The following is a 16,544-nucleotide window of genomic DNA, read 5'->3' as shown; positions in this document are numbered from 1 at the left end:
GTACTTTATTCCGAAAGAAATAAGATAAGATGCGAACAAAAGAGACGAAAGCAAAAAGCAAAAAATAGGCAGCGCTGGCTGTCTCTGGAGGAGGCCTTGACCTTGAAAATAGGTTCTTCATAACGGAGTTTTTATTTAACTATTGTTACTATTATTTTCTACTTTATATACTTGAAGTTAAGGATAAATATGAGAAAGATAATAATAAAAAATAAAAGGCTTTTTTATTTTATTTATTTAATTAAGATGCTCTTTTTACGTGCAAAATTTCATGAAATCGGTGCATTGGTTGAGCCGAATATACAAACAGGCATATTATCGAATTTTTATTCATCATCATCGTCATCATCAACTCATTCCAGCCCACTACGGAGCACGGGTCTCCTCCCACAATGAGAAGGGGTTAGGGCCGTAGTCCACCCCGCTTAGTGCGGATAGGTGGACTACTAAGCATTTTTGAATGAATGAATGAATGAATACACTTTTATTGTACACCACATAAACATAAAGTAAAATTAAGAATAAAAATTTAACAAAAAGTATACAATTTGGCGGCCTTATCGCTACATAGCGATCTCTTCCAGGCAACCAAAGGCGTTAAACACAGCTCAAAAAGAGATGTAGGTGGTACATTTAAATAAACATGCATATGTACCTCTATATACATTTTTATTATTAGTATGAATTATTTTTCGTCTGTTGTCTTCAGTCTGTAAATTCACGGTGCATGAGCGCTGTGTGCAGCGGGCACCGGCATCCTGCATCGCGACCTACTCCAAGTCTAGGCGAGCCCCGGCCACATTGGCTCATCATTGGGTGGAAGGTATGTACTGCAGCAGATTCAACTAAACAGCTCCACATGTTTTTTTGTTTTTAATAATATGCATGAATACTTATACTATACAATAATATACATAAATACCCAGACACTGGAAAACATTCACGTCACGTATATTTTCCAGTTGTGGGAATCGAACTCACAACCATAAACTCAGAATGCTGGCCTGTGCTAGCTTTGCTGTGGTGGTAAAGCATTATAGCTTAGTTTAGTGTAAAATTATAAAATTAGCATTCGATACACCATTTTGTTTAATTATGTGCACTTGAACTAAACAGAATGAGAGGGATTCTGATATAAGACCCGTGCCATAATAGGACATCATCGACCGATTAACAATCAAATTTTTTATTTTAGGAAACTGTCACGGAAAATGCGCAAGGTGTCGGAAAAAGATTAAAGGCTACAATGGAATCACGGGCCTGCACTGCAGATGGTGTCATATCACTGTGAGTATATCAACATAGTGCCGTCCTTTTCTACAGGATACATTTGGAAAAGGAAAATATATAATACTACGACACTTTATAAGCCCGCCAGTCCGCACTGCGCCAGTGGGAGGAGACCCGAGGCCTGTAATGGGCCGGTAATAAAATAAAATATCTTTATTTTCTAAAAGATTACGAAAATCAATAATTGCTAGTGGTCTCCACTCTGTATCGTGGAGACCATGAATGACTTTTCATTTAGTTTAACATAGGGCTATGAGACTTTTTATTATACGTACCAAGATACAATAAAGATATATACAATGCGGTAGCCGGTAGGGTATAAGAAATAAATATATATTAATATATATGTGTATATTTATTTAGTATGTTGTAAAGGGTAAGTAAACTATTTATAACATATTTGCAATAAGTATTTCCTCTGTGTCCTCGTAAGTTAGTGTTTTTAAACAGTTTGTGATGGTATGATTTGCCTGTTTAATTGTTACGTGTTTAAGATTACAAGACTTGGCAACATAGTTATAGATTTTCGCATCAACATAGGGTGTAAATCGTCTAGCAAAAGATGTTTTGCAACTGGAAGATTTATTTTATTAGTTTGATATTATGATGATGAAGGCGGCCTTATCACTTATAGTGTATATAAATAAAAAAATAATAAATATACTACGACAATACACACATCACCATCATGCCCCAAAGTAAGCGTAGCTTGTGTTATGGGTACTAAGATAGCTATTGAATATTTTTATGAATATAATACATACAAATACTTATAATATACAGATAAATACCCAGACAGTAAAAAACAATCATGTTCATCACACAAACATTTTCCAGTTGTGGGAATCGAACCCACGGCCTAGGACTCAGAAAGCAGGGTCGCTGCCCACTGCTCCAGTCGGCCGTCAATTATGAGGAATTGACAAATTTTATCAGACAACCATTCATTCGATCACTGGACGGTCACCAGTTCCCGTAGAGAATTAAGGTTTTTCGTTCATTCCCAGCTCCATAACCGTTGCGTAGGCAGTGCTGGAGGTGCCTGCACTTTGGGACGTCATGCCAAACACATTCTGCCACCGACCGCAATTCGACCGCTCGTGCTTGACAGACAACGATCGCTCCCACATCGAAACAACACTGAACAGGTAAATGAATGAAAGATTTGGCGTACGTATGAGCTAATTAAAAAGTATTTTTTACTTCTCATACTTACTTTAGGCAATGTGAATGTTACCAGTATAATTTGCCCTGTGGCTCTGGGTTCTAGTATTGTTGATCATATTAAGGCATACGTAAGGAGACGCTAATTTTTTTTTGCTGCAAAGAGTAGATATATGATTTTGTCCATTTCTTGTTAATATTCATCATTTAATATTTTTCGAATAAATGCAGCAATTGGCGGAAAATAACGTAACTTCCTACTAGTATGTAGTTTTATTTTAAATCTATTCTATTTTCAAGGGAATTTGTATCTGAGATTCTATTCATATGTTGTTTTAATCTATGCTATGTGTTATTTTGTTTTAAGAGTTATTTTGTTGTTTTTAGGAATAATATCTTTAATTTACAATATTTTATTTCTTCGCAATCGAAATAAAAAACAGTGCCTAATTCGGTCATAGACTATGATACATAGACTACATTTAGACAGGTTTTACTTGTTCAGTTTTTACAATCCACATTTAATTTTCAGCAAAATATACCCGTCTCAATCTCATTGCCGGTCTCTATATCGGTGCCAGCGGAAGAAAAAAAAGAAGAGAAGAGAGAACATCGAGCTCCACCGATCTCCTTTCAAATCACTCCACTCGAGGATACGTGTCCCTTGCTCGTGTTTATCAACCCTAAGTCGGGCGGGAGGCAGGGTTCAAGGGTGTTGAGGAAGCTCCAGTACATCTTGAATCCGCGGCAAGTTCATGATATAGCCAAGGGTGGGCCTATGCCAGGTTAGTAATATCATCACTTTATTTATTGCGTCTATCCACAGAATTACTAACATACAGAATCCGTTAATGCATGGAATGCATTGTGTCCAAAAACAGTAAAAACGTCCCGCGCACGTCTCACTTCAAACCTGCGGAATGTTACCAGCTAATTTTTTTTCTTTAACACCTACTTACCTGTATCAGCAAATAAATAAAATTGAATTGAATTGAATTGATAAACTTTCCCATTTTCCCCATTTTATAGTAAAGGTTTGGTAAATTAAAGGTAAAATAATTACATATACCGTTACCGTTTTTGATGCATAATATTCGTCGTTTTTCTTAATTCTGTGGGTTCGCCAACAATTTTACACAAAAAAATTATGGTGAAAATTATTAAAATCGGTTTCGTAGTTACCGAGCTATTAAATTCCAAGCAGACAAACAAACTCAGGTTTCCTCTTTTTAATTATTGGTATAAGATGTCACGATAAAGTAAAATAATAAGTGTTTTAATGCTTTAACTTTTTTTCTATGCCAGGTTTACAAATGTTCAAAGATGTGAAAAACTACAGGGTTATTTGCTGCGGTGGCGATGGTACAGTCGGCTGGGTTCTGGAAACGATGGGTAAGATTTTTATTTTTAACATTAAAAGTTATTTACCCTTACCCCTTACTTATACAGCAATATTTACAATTTTCCTGTATTTTCACGTGATGTACAAAAAAAGTGTACTTATTCATTCACACATAATATACATGACTCGCGTCATTAAAAAATAGATTTATAGAATGTTGCCGACGTCGTGCTGTCTCGTTCGCACAATAATCGCTCGCGTCATACTGGGCACAGTGCAATAGAGATAGCAGGACTTTGGCAACTCTGGAACCCAAATCACTGTTTTATTACTGTACGAATCTAAGTTAAATTACCGCCCCAAATTTTTATCTTGGTAAAAAAACCACGTCGGGGTTTCCTCTCTGATTGAGAAGGTCCGAATTCTATAACGCTGGCCAAATGCAGATTGGAACATTTAGGTAGAGATCAAATTCAAAGGCGTGCCGGTTTCATCACTACGTTTTCCTTCACTGTCAACAGTCAAAGCATGTGTTATTAAAAAAAAACGCACGTGACTTCGATTAGGTGAGGTGCATGCCGGGGATCGGATTACTTCGAAAGGGAGACCGTAGCTCTAACCATTATCACCGGAGCAATAAATTCTTTTTTCTCCAGATAAGATAGAGACAGAAAATCGCCCCGCGGTAGGTGTTATACCTCTTGGAACTGGTAATGACCTGGCCAGATGCCTTCGCTGGGGTGGAGGGTAAGTACATCCATGCTTATTACCAGTGTCCCACAGCAAACTCCCGGTGAATGAGGCCTTGGAGCAGCAGTGTACTGCTGATGTTCGTTTAGTCGTTCTAACGGCCGATTGGTGCAATGGGAAGCGACCCTGCTTTCTGAGTCTAGGCTGTGGGTGCGATTCACTGCAAAATGTTTGTGTGATGTACATGAATGATTTTCAGTGCCTTGGTGTTTATCTATATATATAAGTATTTAATAAATAAATAAATAAATATACTACGACAATACACACATCGCCACCTAGCCCCAAAGTAAGCTAAGCTTGTGTTATGGGTACTAAGATGACTGATGAATATTTTTATGAATAATATACATAAATACTTAGAATATACATATAAACACCCAGACACTGAAAAACATTCATGATTGACATGATCACAAACATTTTCCAGTTGTGGGAATCGAACCCACGGCCTTGGACTCGGAAAGCAGGGTCGCTGCAAACTGCGCTGCCAAAAGTTTAAGTACATTATTCGTAAAAATATTCATCAGTTATCTTAGTACCCATAACACAAGGTGCGCTTACTTTAGGGCTAGATGGCGATGTGTATTTTGTCGTAGTATATTTATTTATTTTATTTATTGTAAAGCGAAGCTCTAAAAGCCTCTTTCATATGAAAGAGTAGGTCTGCTTGTGCAGTGATGCGTTTAATAGTCTGATAGTAATAATAGACCCTCTACAAAGGTCATCAAAAGAAATGGACAGTGGTTATTTGACTCTCAGCCTGGGTACTGAAAATTGATATACAATTACGCATTTAGATTTTTTTGCCATGAATGGTTCCCCAATATCCCTACTTCCCTATCCCTATCTCTACTAATATTATAAATGTCAATGTAAGTTTGTTTCTTACGCTTTCCCGCAAAAAATACTTAGCCAATCCTCATGAAACTTTGTACACATATTCTTGGAAGTGTTAGAAGTAATATAGGATATACTTTTTATCCCGGTATTATTAAGCTTGGTTCCTTTGAGAGAGGGGATAAAAAAGTTTTTCACGATTATACACCATAACTCCGACAAATTATAACCGATTTAAAAAATTTTTTTTTACTATAGAGGTTATAATATGTGTTTAATTTTGCCCAAACTTTGTGTAGATCTGAGGAATGTGGTTGGAGATAGAGGACAGAACTCCTCAGCGGACAGCAGCAAACCCCTCATTTCAGGCTTTGCGATACTGAATACTTTAAATTTTTTAGAACTACAACTAAATTGAATGCCACATCAAAAAACAAAATTAAACGCAGACGAAGTCGCGGGCAATAGCTAGTTATAATGCAAAAAAGTTACATATTCCACACACTTCAGGACGACTTCTTGACGATAAAACAAATCGTGTTGTTGCCAGGTACGAGGGTGAGTCGATCCACAAGATTTTGGACAAAATAGCGCGCGCAAGCACCGTTATGATGGACCGATGGCAGATACATGTCGAAAACTCCAATGACGAGGTTAGCCAATTTCTTATTTTTAATGAAAAAGATTCTACATTCGCTGTGCTAAGGACACGCTGATAGCGCGCGAATGAATATTTAGACCTAGATCGCGTGTGACGATGGACGCTGCTGGCACCATTCATTAACCGCGCCATAGCCATAACTCGCAGTTTACTAAATTATTTGTCCAATCTTAACTTTGTTATGGTGGGAGGCTGCGGTCGTGGCTAGTTACCACCCTACCAACAAAGACGTGCCGCTAAGCGATTTACCGTGGGTGGGTTTAATACTCAGCTATATAATGAAATAATAATACTATTAAAAAAAAAAACAAACAATAAGAAGGGCCTATTGATAAAACTAACCAGGTAACTACCATCTCTTAAAACAGTATTATTTAAAAATAACAGTTTATCTCATGAAACATTTTAAAAAGGAGGACTTTAATTAATTATTCTGAAAAAAAAGTGAACCTTAAAGTACTATTGGAGTAGGCAATCAAAGTAATATCAGCAACATTTAAGACACGCGCATAAGCAAATAAAGCAAATGCTTAGTAAAAGAGCTAACTTATAGTTCCTACCTACATGTCATGTCATCTTGGAGATGTCTCTTAAAAAGTTCAAAGTTTGTATTAAACGTAAGCTTATAGAAAAGTCCTATTATAGTATAAAGGACTACGTTAACGATAAAAAAGCTTGGCTAAGTTTGTTGTGGGCTTCTTCTTAGACCAGGACGCGTTTGGAACCCTCGTAGCTTTAGTTTTAAGTTTACGAATGTGGTTATCGCCATCATCTCACTACCGTGTGGTTCTTATGTACGCATCAAAAGTGCCACGTGTGGGCCTACTTGAATAAAGATATTTTTGACTTTGACTTTGACTTTGACTTTACAATAAGAACTATCCAACTCTTACATTTCAGTGTGAAAGTGTCCAAATGCCAGACTCGGCGCCTCACCCAACATCGGTCCCATACAATATAATCAACAACTATTTCTCCGTTGGCGTGGTAAGAATCTTTATTGTCTTGTTTTACCCGGTTATATAATTTTAATGACCTCCCTGGAGCAACAGTAAGCGTTGTGAATTTAAGTACGAGGTCCCGGGTTCGATTCCCGGCAGGAGCATTTGGGAATTTATTATTTTAAAAAGTTAGTAAGGCTAGTTACCGACGAAGACGAGCCGATATGCGATTTAGTGTTCCGGTAGTCCCTAACAGGTTAGCCCGCTACCATCTTAGACTTCATCATCACTTAACACCTTGTGAAATTGCAGCCAAGGGCTAACCTGTAGTAGAATTTAAGAAAAAAACATAATTTTTAGGGTCATACAAATTAACATGACGTAGCGTCGGGATAATTATTTAGTTTTTATCAATCTCTGCATTTAAAAAACACTGCATACCTAAATATTCCAACGTAATTCCATCATCTAAGTTTATTTATACGGCCCTTACAAATTATCATGATAACATAAGTACATAGATAATAATAATAATAATAATAAAGCTTTATTTACATTCCTTACAATTAAGTACCTTACTGGCTAAATATAATAGAGTTAAATACAATTTTCCTTAATCCTATATTCTTATTTTCTATTTTAATGTTTTCATAGCTAAGTAATATATTTCCCTTATTGTACTTATACTATCTAATTTACGTAAGGATCGCTAACTTTCGCGATGTCGTCCTCCCATCTTTTCAATGGCCTACCGGGTCATAGTATCTAGTACATAGATAGCTTCAGAATATATTATTGTTTGTGTGTTAACAGTGTTTTTCCACGCTCCGACATTTATATGGTGCTGTCAGTAAAAGTGTGACAAAACACTTACATAACTATTACGCCGTTATGCATTGTACCAACCTAAAGTATTTAGATAACTAATTAATATATATTTTTTTAAAGTAAGAATATAGGCGTTGACCGGTCCCGGTCATTATCACTAACAATTATCGCTAAAACCTGCCAACCAACAATGGCGCAAGGTAATGGGACTTTGCTCTAAATCTCTCTGTCCTATGAGACATGAAGCTTTCTTCTCAGCTGTAGAACGTTAATGAGCTGATGATAACGAAATTAACGAATGCATTTATTTGAACTTTAAAGAGATTTGTAGCCTTTCTTACGTTTACTGGAATTTGCTTCTAAAGGTGCACATTCAAATGTAATCGGTCGAGTAATATTGTGACAGTCAGTTATCAAATACCTATGACATTCCAGTACTGTACTAAATAAAGGTCTCTCGCAACGGGAGGGTGTATCCATAATCACCACGCTGGGCGGACGGATTGCTGATCGCAGTATATGGTAGTAGTAGCACAAAGGACGATCCTGCCCGTTCTCCGTTATATTAGTCGCATCCTACAACACTTGCGGCAATGGGAGGGGTGGTGACAACTGTATTCTTATCTTCACCACACGGACATTTATTCAAATCGTGCGAAAATTCACGCGATTCGTGACGTGTGCGTAAGCTTTTAATAATTAAATCAATGACAGTTAACAAAGATTAGTGTGTCTAATCTTAATCACCTACACAGGACGCAGCAATCTGCGTGAAGTTCCACACAGAAAGGGAAAGGAACCCGGACAAATTCAGCTCCCGGATGAAGAACAAGCTATGGTACTTCGAGTTCGCAACGTCGGAACAGTTCGCCGCCAGCTGCAAGAATCTGCATGAGAACATTGATATTGTGGTAATAATTTACGACCTCCCTGATGCATTCTTAACCTGGTGGGCACTGATTTTTATAGGTTTTTTTTTGAAGTTATACATCTTTTGGCGCGTTAGGAAAAAATGTGAGAGTAAATTTATGCGACGCGCGCGCACACCGTCACAAAAAACCGACATCATGAATTTAGCCATAGCCAACATTTAATTTTTTCTAAAATAGGTTTGATGAGAAAAAAGGTATTGTTTGAATTACTGAAAGTCAACTGGACTTTCAGAAATTCAAACAATCCCTTTTTTTTATTGTTAGTGTCGTTTTTTCTACAAACGTAGAATAAGACGAAAGATAAAATTTTTGAAAAGATTTTTATCTTGTTAGGCCGAAGTATAACTTCTAACGCGTGTACAAAATTACACACACTTCTTTTGTTTTTTTTACAATTGACGGACCACGTAGATGGACCACCTGATGGTGACCCATCGCCCATAAACAGAGCAACATATCAAAATAGTTTAAATTTATTTTGAAATACAATTTTTAATTATGATATCTTGTTTATCATTTAATAATCATCATAATACATTGGTATTGTTTTTTTTAAATATTATATATTTCTTAATTTTACATTCAAGGTTGTAGACTGACTTGTTGTAATCTTAGGTAAGTATATTGAACAAGCCAAAACAGCACGTAAGCCAATGCTAACGTGAAATACTGTATAACTTTTCAAAGTTATGCCACGTTTATTCTTAAGCCTTCAAGTGTTAAAATCTCGTGTGTGAAGTGTAGATGTGTTTTGTGTCCCAGTGTGACGGTTCATCGCTGGAGCTGTCGAAGGGCGTAGCCCTACAGGGCGTAGCGCTGCTCAACATTCCCTACGCGCACGGGGGCTCCAACCTGTGGGGCGCTAGCGGAGCGCATCGGAGAGGGCGCTTCCCTAACGCACAACAAGGTATTTTCTCCACTAGTGCCTAGTTATCTATGGAAACCTAGTACTTCGGCTTCACTTTCGGGGAGACCTAGTTGAGATCCCGGCACCTCTTACTTAACCTAAGCAAGCAAGCAATAAAATTTCTAATTCAAATTCAAATTCTTTTATTTGCATAAAACATTGTACGTATACATGTTTAGTCATAATATATGACACGCAAATCTTAATTTAAACAAATTCATTTATGTAATAACTAAAAAAAACATCAAAATAAACAAAATCAAAATAGTCAACTGAATATAATAATAATTTCATTAATTTTACTGTATGGAATAATAAATTTATAAACATGGAATGTCAATTAAAAAATAACATATAAATTACATTAGTAAAATAAATTATATTTTATTATCCAAGAACTCCCTTAACGAGTAATAGCATTTATCAGAAGGAAAGCATCGTCAAAAACCTGCATGCCTGAGAACTCTTCGTAATGTTCTAAAATACTTGTGCAGTCCACCAATCCGCAGCACTTGGCCAAGATGTTGGACACCGGCCTAAACTTTTCTCATTCTGGGAAGAGACCCGCGCCTTGTAGTGGGTCGGTAACGGTTGATAATAATTTAAAGATGATGATACAAGTTGCTGATGATTGCCTGATTTACATTTCGTTATGTAGAGTTGTGCCTTGATAATTTATTTGCAGGGACTCGAACTCTATAAATTTTAAAACAGTTTTATAAGGAACACATTTATAAATACAACAGTAACAATACTGTTACAGAATCACAGTGTAACCATTTAAATGTTAATGAAGTGTAACAGAAATAAGCAGTTTGACGTACCTAACTAATTGTGTACAGCAGTTATGGCAACACTGGCAACACTAATACACAAAAGTCAGTAAATCTGGCGCCTTTGCCTGTCCTGTTAACGCTTAAAGTGAGTTAGGTTAACAGATTAAACACGCATTCAAAAGTGATACAGGCGATGGCACAGATAAAATATCTGCGATCTTGTTACAGATCCAGACTGTACCGGTTAAAATTGTTAAAAATTTAAGAGGATTCAATTCCCTAAGTAAGCGTGTGGGACTAAAGAACATACTTGTAAAATTTTGTTATAAAATTACGTAGAAAAAATGTTTCATGTTTCAGATATAGGCGACAAGTTAATAGAGGTGATCGGTTTGGAAAACTGCCTACATATGGGACAAGTTCGGACAGGTAAATCATTTTCATAATTCATTCTATTTAGTTCCGCGTTTAATTAATAGTTACGATCCATGAAATCCCTAAAATGAGATTAATAAAAATCTATGTTTGCAGTGGCTTTAGTACACGAATCATAATCATTAGATAAATAGGTTATTATAGGATATAACTATTCGTTGCAATTTCCTCATTTCCTCTGACGCAAATTGATGCGCAGTTTTGCACGTAGTAGATAGGTATACCTTAACACCATTTAGTTGAATGTACGACTATGGACCACGACGAAACGATTTCAAAGTCGATCAAAAATAGATTTGCTTATTTGGCTTTTGTTTTACAATTTAACAATCATTGTTCCATCTTGTGTGAGATGAAAGCAGAGTGGCTTGCTTCCAAGCAACGTTGTCATTAAGAAATTCATCAATATTACAGTAGGTAACCTTGGCGCATTAAATGTGTTTTTATACATTCTTTAAACTTATGTAAAGGTAAATCTAATATTACCCTCTGTATCATGTTATAAAAGCATACACTTAGACCCACAAAGGTTTTCTGCACTTTTCTAAGATGATATGCTGGTCGTCGATGGATATAAACATACCCACTCTTTTATTTATAAAGACTAATGTTTTGTTTTACAAAGATAACATCATTGTTCTCCTAGCATAGCTCTTTCCATTGCCCGCTGAGTGAGTCTTGAGACTTCTTATGAGGCCCATAGTAAGCGACAACGTTACGGATGCACCGCTAAACGCAGCGTAGGTCGGCTCCGTAAGGAGGTGGACAGATGACATCAGGCGAGTCGCTGGGAGCCGCTAGAGGCAAGCGTCCCAGGCCCGTGTATTGTGGAACTCCCTACAAAAGACCTATGTTCAGCAGTGGACGCCAATTGGTAGAATCGATGATGATAATGATGACATTATTGTTCTGGGTGTTAGTTGCTGCTGGGTCCATAGTTTCGATTATGATTATGATTATGATTATGATTATGATTATGATTATGATTATGATTATGATTATGATTATGATTATGATTATGATTATGATTGTGATTGTGATTGTGATTGTGATTGTGATTGTGATTGTGATTGTGATTGTGATTATGATTGTGGTTGTGATTGAGATTATGATTATGATTATGATTATGATTATGATTATGATTATGATTATGATTATGATTATGATTTTGATTATGATTATGATTATGATTATGATTGGTACAAGTTGATGGTGACAGGTATTTTGCTCGCAGGTCTCCGTGCGTCTGGTCGTCGTCTCGCACAATGCAGCTCCATAACAATCACGACCAAACGCACTTTCCCCATGCAGATCGACGGGGAACCTTGGATGCAGCCGCCTTGCAAGGTAAAGTAAACCTAGTTGGATAGGGTGAACTAGCGTCCATTTTCAATATACAATCTATACGTCATCTATAGATTTATTACTTAGCAACGTTGTATTTGTCAAAAAAGATTCCATTAAATTTTTAAATAATAACAAATTTGGTAAGCAACTTACCAACAGATTACAGATAGATTGAATATTGAAAACGGACGTAAGCCCACGGGGTGTTACTATATATATATAGTCAGTGGCGTGCATAGAGAGGGTATGCACAGGTTACGCAGATGATATAAAATGAAGAAAATATCCAGTATGAGTTATAAATACTTGAGGGTAGGTTTTTTATAATATACTACGATATAAATAAATATACTACGACAAGACACACGCCACTGTATAAAGTAACACTTTATTGCACACAAATACATATAAAACAACACAGCGTGTTGGTTATTTGAAACAACACAGACTTTATTGTAGTTTACCATAAGCCGAACAACATCGAATAATAATATACCGAAATATAGTTTTTTATTTGTTTATTTGTATTTTCAGATTACAATAACACACAAGAACCAAGTACCAATGCTTATGGGGCCAGCGCCAGAGAAGGGACGCAGCTTCTTCAAACTGTTCACCCACTGCTAAGTCTCGCTCACTCATTCCAATATAACTAGTTACAGTTTAAAAAGAGACAGATATATCGACTCTGTCACGTTAGCATCGATGTTACATTGTTGTTTGCAGGGCTTGAAACTGATTTCGAAATAACCAATATTTCTACCGATAACTTAAAATATAAAGATTTGGGAACGGTATATCAAACCCCTTTTGACGTGACAACGTCTTATAATTCGATGGAGCCGGCTGCACGCACAAAAAAACATGATACGTCATGTTTTTTCGTTTCGTTTTCGTCGCGGCGTTACCTCGCTCTGAAGCGTTCCATTCAAGGCTTGAAGTGCTAGCGAGAGCGCGGAACGAGCGACAAAGAGGCACAGTGGGCCTCCGCGTTCGACATCTGTCTCTCTCCTACTTGAGTGAACGATGCGTCAACGTGGACAGCTTAAACAATAATACATTTACATATTATTACATACTTAATTTTGTAAATTGACCCATGTTTCATAAATTTATAGGTATCTTTATTAAAGTAATCTATTTCCTTATTTCCTATTTATTTAATTATTTCACCATAAGACAATTTCAGCTACTTTATTAAAAAGTAACGTGGACTGTTTGACACCGTAGGTGAATCTAGATTATAGTATATATATATATATACTATAATCTAGGTTATATATATATATTTGTTAAAACGAATACGCTACATTCTTATTATCCTTATGTAGACAAATACTATTTCTGTTTTGCAAAGTTTAAGATCGAATACAAGCGGTAATTCAAAAAAAGCAACGCTCACTCGTTAACAGATTTAGGATGAATTAGGGTTGTCAGATACCGTTGCCGAATATTCACCGGTAAACTTTTTAAAGAATAAAACCGCCATTTTATTCTTAAACCGTTACACTCGGTTAATTGAGTTCAAGCCCTGATTGTTTGTGGTAATATTATTGTTATTTGTATAAGTATGTGTATGTAACACCGTGAAATCTTTGCCGTTTTGGAAAAAATACTGCGAAAATTAACATAAAAAAATATTTTTCGCAGTATTTTTTATATATAAATTAACAGAAAAAATAATAAATTATTTTGTTAATTTTATTACCGCCGCATAAGAGCAGCGTACCTTCCCCTCTCAGCACTGTCCTTTTTTTTCATATAATTATCACAGGATGCTGCCACTTTGTTTTCGTCTGGAATTCATTGCGCTGTAAGTATGACGAGTGTCCAAGAAACTAAAATACGAATTTCTGAAATAACTATATTACTAGTCCAAAGACACTAGTTTTTTTTATAATAATAATTGACGAAGACACGCAGATGGCCCATCTGTAGGTATAGGTGGAAAACCATCGTCTATAAATAGCGCTATTCGCAGGGCATAATAAAGGTCATTGGTTCACAGTGATTTCTAGACTGTTATACCACTAAATAAATAATAATAAGTATTTGAGTACTGACAAGTGCGATTCGCTAAATGGTGTTAGGAGCGTTTTCCACGAGCCATCCTTAAACATGATCTTTTCTGAATGGTGTATAAGCTGAATTCACTGTAAGTGAATATAACGTGAACAATATATCACAGCCTTTTTTTAATTATTTTAAAGCCTAAGCCACTTAGGCTTTAAATTTTCTTGCAGCTGCCACGCCAAGCCACGCTGTTTTAATAGCTAATCACTATTAAAAATCACATTAAGTACAGCAAGAACTTTCAATGCGACGTGAATATTGCTCTAAATATTGCTCTACAATTCTATCAAATGATGTGAAATTTTATTCAATCATTAATAATACAAGTGGCGAAGGTTTCACGGTACTTAATGTATAAAAGTATGTCATAAAAATATAAATAGGTACTTTATCGTTTATTTGCGATTTTATTCCTTTAATGAATATTTTGTTACAATTTTGTATTAAAATACTTTAATATTTTTTTGTACATAAAGCCATAAATATATTGTAAAAAGAAACCTAAAAAGACTATTATATTTACTTACAAAATACCTTATAGAATAGATATTATTAAGACAGTATTTTGTGCTTAAATCTCATTTAGCTTCGAAAACGAACCAAAAATATTAATACGTCCATTTTTGCAAAATTATACGATAAAAATTAGGATTTTACAAGCAAAGATAGAGGCATCTTGCGATTTAAAATAGATGTTATTATTAGGAATAAGCCTAACTTTTTTTTACTTCACTTTTCTGCCGCCTATGCTATTGACACTGGATACCTACTTATTAATTGCTTCTAAGGCTTTTAACATAATATAATGCAAACTGAATGCAATGATAGTTCATTAATTCACTAGCCAGTTCTTTTATCTATTAAATATATATTTAAATCATGAAGGCTACAATCGTATAAAAAATTATAAGTAAAACAAGTTGGTGCACCGCTACGAAAAATTAATTTTAGAAAATGCGCCAAAACAAAATATTCTCAAAAAACTAGCCTAAAAGTCAGCAGGTTTAGGTAGCGTCTTCATAGATTTATATCGATGTTTTTTTGTATTCTGTGGGATTAGTAATTTATTTAGAATAGTCAAGAAATTTTAAGTTAAGACCTTGAGGCAAGAGGCATTAATAAGGTTCTATCAAAATGTAACAGCTATAAGAATATCAGACCCCAATTGTGCAAGGACGCTGATGGCTTTCCGACAGCCGGGTAAATTCCCGAAAGTCGCGTTAGCATTCGCCACTTCTTGCTTAGTGACAACCAACATTTATGCAAGGACGCAGATGATATTTGCTTTAGGATTCGCTTCTTCCCCTTGCCTTCTGACAGCCTGGTATATTCCTTCAAGTCGCGTTAGCAGTCGCCACTTCTTGGTTTTCGACAGCCGTGGGCGCAGATGATATTTGCTTTAGGATTCGCCACTTCTGCTTGCCTCTGATAGCCTGGTACTTTAAATTTGTACCGCATCTAAGCTGTCATATTAATATAAAAAGTCGAGTTGGTGGTAATGATATTCAGTGGATGCATACTTTATAAGTACTTATTACTCAAATTTTAGTCCATTTACTTTTCGAATATTTTTTTAACTTTTTTAATAATATTTTGTACCTGTAATCTAATTTGATGACGGGTTTCTTTTATTGTTGTTGTAAAACTATTAATTATTATTAGCTTTTACTGTTATTCTATTGTTATTATTAATAAGCTTTATAAAGATAAATCATAAAAAGTTATTTAAGTGTTTCTGTATGTTGAAAATATTATTGAAAAAGAAAATAGTTGTGATATGTGTAAATGTACTTTAGGAAATATGGATGTTAATTGATTACTTCATTTTTTCCTTGGATGTCATACGGTTTCGATACACGAAAACGACTCGACTGCGAGCGAGCTACTGAATACTGTACAGTATTCACTGGGGTAATGTAAAGTGGGGTAAGATGAAAAAGGAAAATAATGGCGATTATCCAGATATTAAAAATTCTACCTACAACATAATTGCAGACACCAGTTAATCCCATAGTAGTTCTTATCCTGCTTGAGCCGCTAAACTAGATCGCACTAGTGTTATTTGGTGATTTTCCTAACGACACATTTTCCTCGAATACTTAGGATTTTCATTCTTAATCCGATTGTTGTATTAAATCCTAGCATTTACCTAAGTTATAAATATTTTATTTAGATAGTGATAAGTAAATTTGAAATTTAACTCATAAAAAGGCTATTTATTTTATTTCGTAAGGGGTAAAATAAACATTCTGCCGGGG

The 16,544-nt window shown here is 35.6% G+C and overlaps 1 protein-coding gene across 1 annotated transcript in view; it reads left to right on the top strand.

Annotated features, from left to right (window-relative positions):
• Window positions 1-13,050, top strand: part of LOC120624941 (diacylglycerol kinase 1) — a 118,094-nt gene extending 105,044 nt beyond the window's left edge. The window contains exons 12-24 of the mRNA XM_039891775.1: window positions 710-823; window positions 1,196-1,287; window positions 2,298-2,438; window positions 2,987-3,239; window positions 3,760-3,846; window positions 4,453-4,543; window positions 5,937-6,039; window positions 6,948-7,034; window positions 8,572-8,727; window positions 9,511-9,655; window positions 10,792-10,860; window positions 12,101-12,213; window positions 12,748-13,050. Of these exons, the coding sequence (XP_039747709.1) occupies window positions 710-823; window positions 1,196-1,287; window positions 2,298-2,438; window positions 2,987-3,239; window positions 3,760-3,846; window positions 4,453-4,543; window positions 5,937-6,039; window positions 6,948-7,034; window positions 8,572-8,727; window positions 9,511-9,655; window positions 10,792-10,860; window positions 12,101-12,213; window positions 12,748-12,840 (1,544 nt within the window). The 3' untranslated portion in view covers window positions 12,841-13,050. The remainder of the gene's footprint in view (window positions 1-709; window positions 824-1,195; window positions 1,288-2,297; window positions 2,439-2,986; window positions 3,240-3,759; window positions 3,847-4,452; window positions 4,544-5,936; window positions 6,040-6,947; window positions 7,035-8,571; window positions 8,728-9,510; window positions 9,656-10,791; window positions 10,861-12,100; window positions 12,214-12,747) is intronic.
• The last annotated feature ends 3,494 nt before the right edge of the window (window positions 13,051-16,544 follow it).

This window comes from Pararge aegeria, chromosome 7, assembly GCF_905163445.1.
Source record: "Pararge aegeria chromosome 7, ilParAegt1.1, whole genome shotgun sequence".
NCBI lineage: Eukaryota > Metazoa > Arthropoda > Insecta > Lepidoptera > Nymphalidae > Pararge > Pararge aegeria.
The sequence above is the reverse complement of the archived record's forward strand: the minus strand, read 5'-3'. Positions and strand labels throughout refer to the sequence as shown.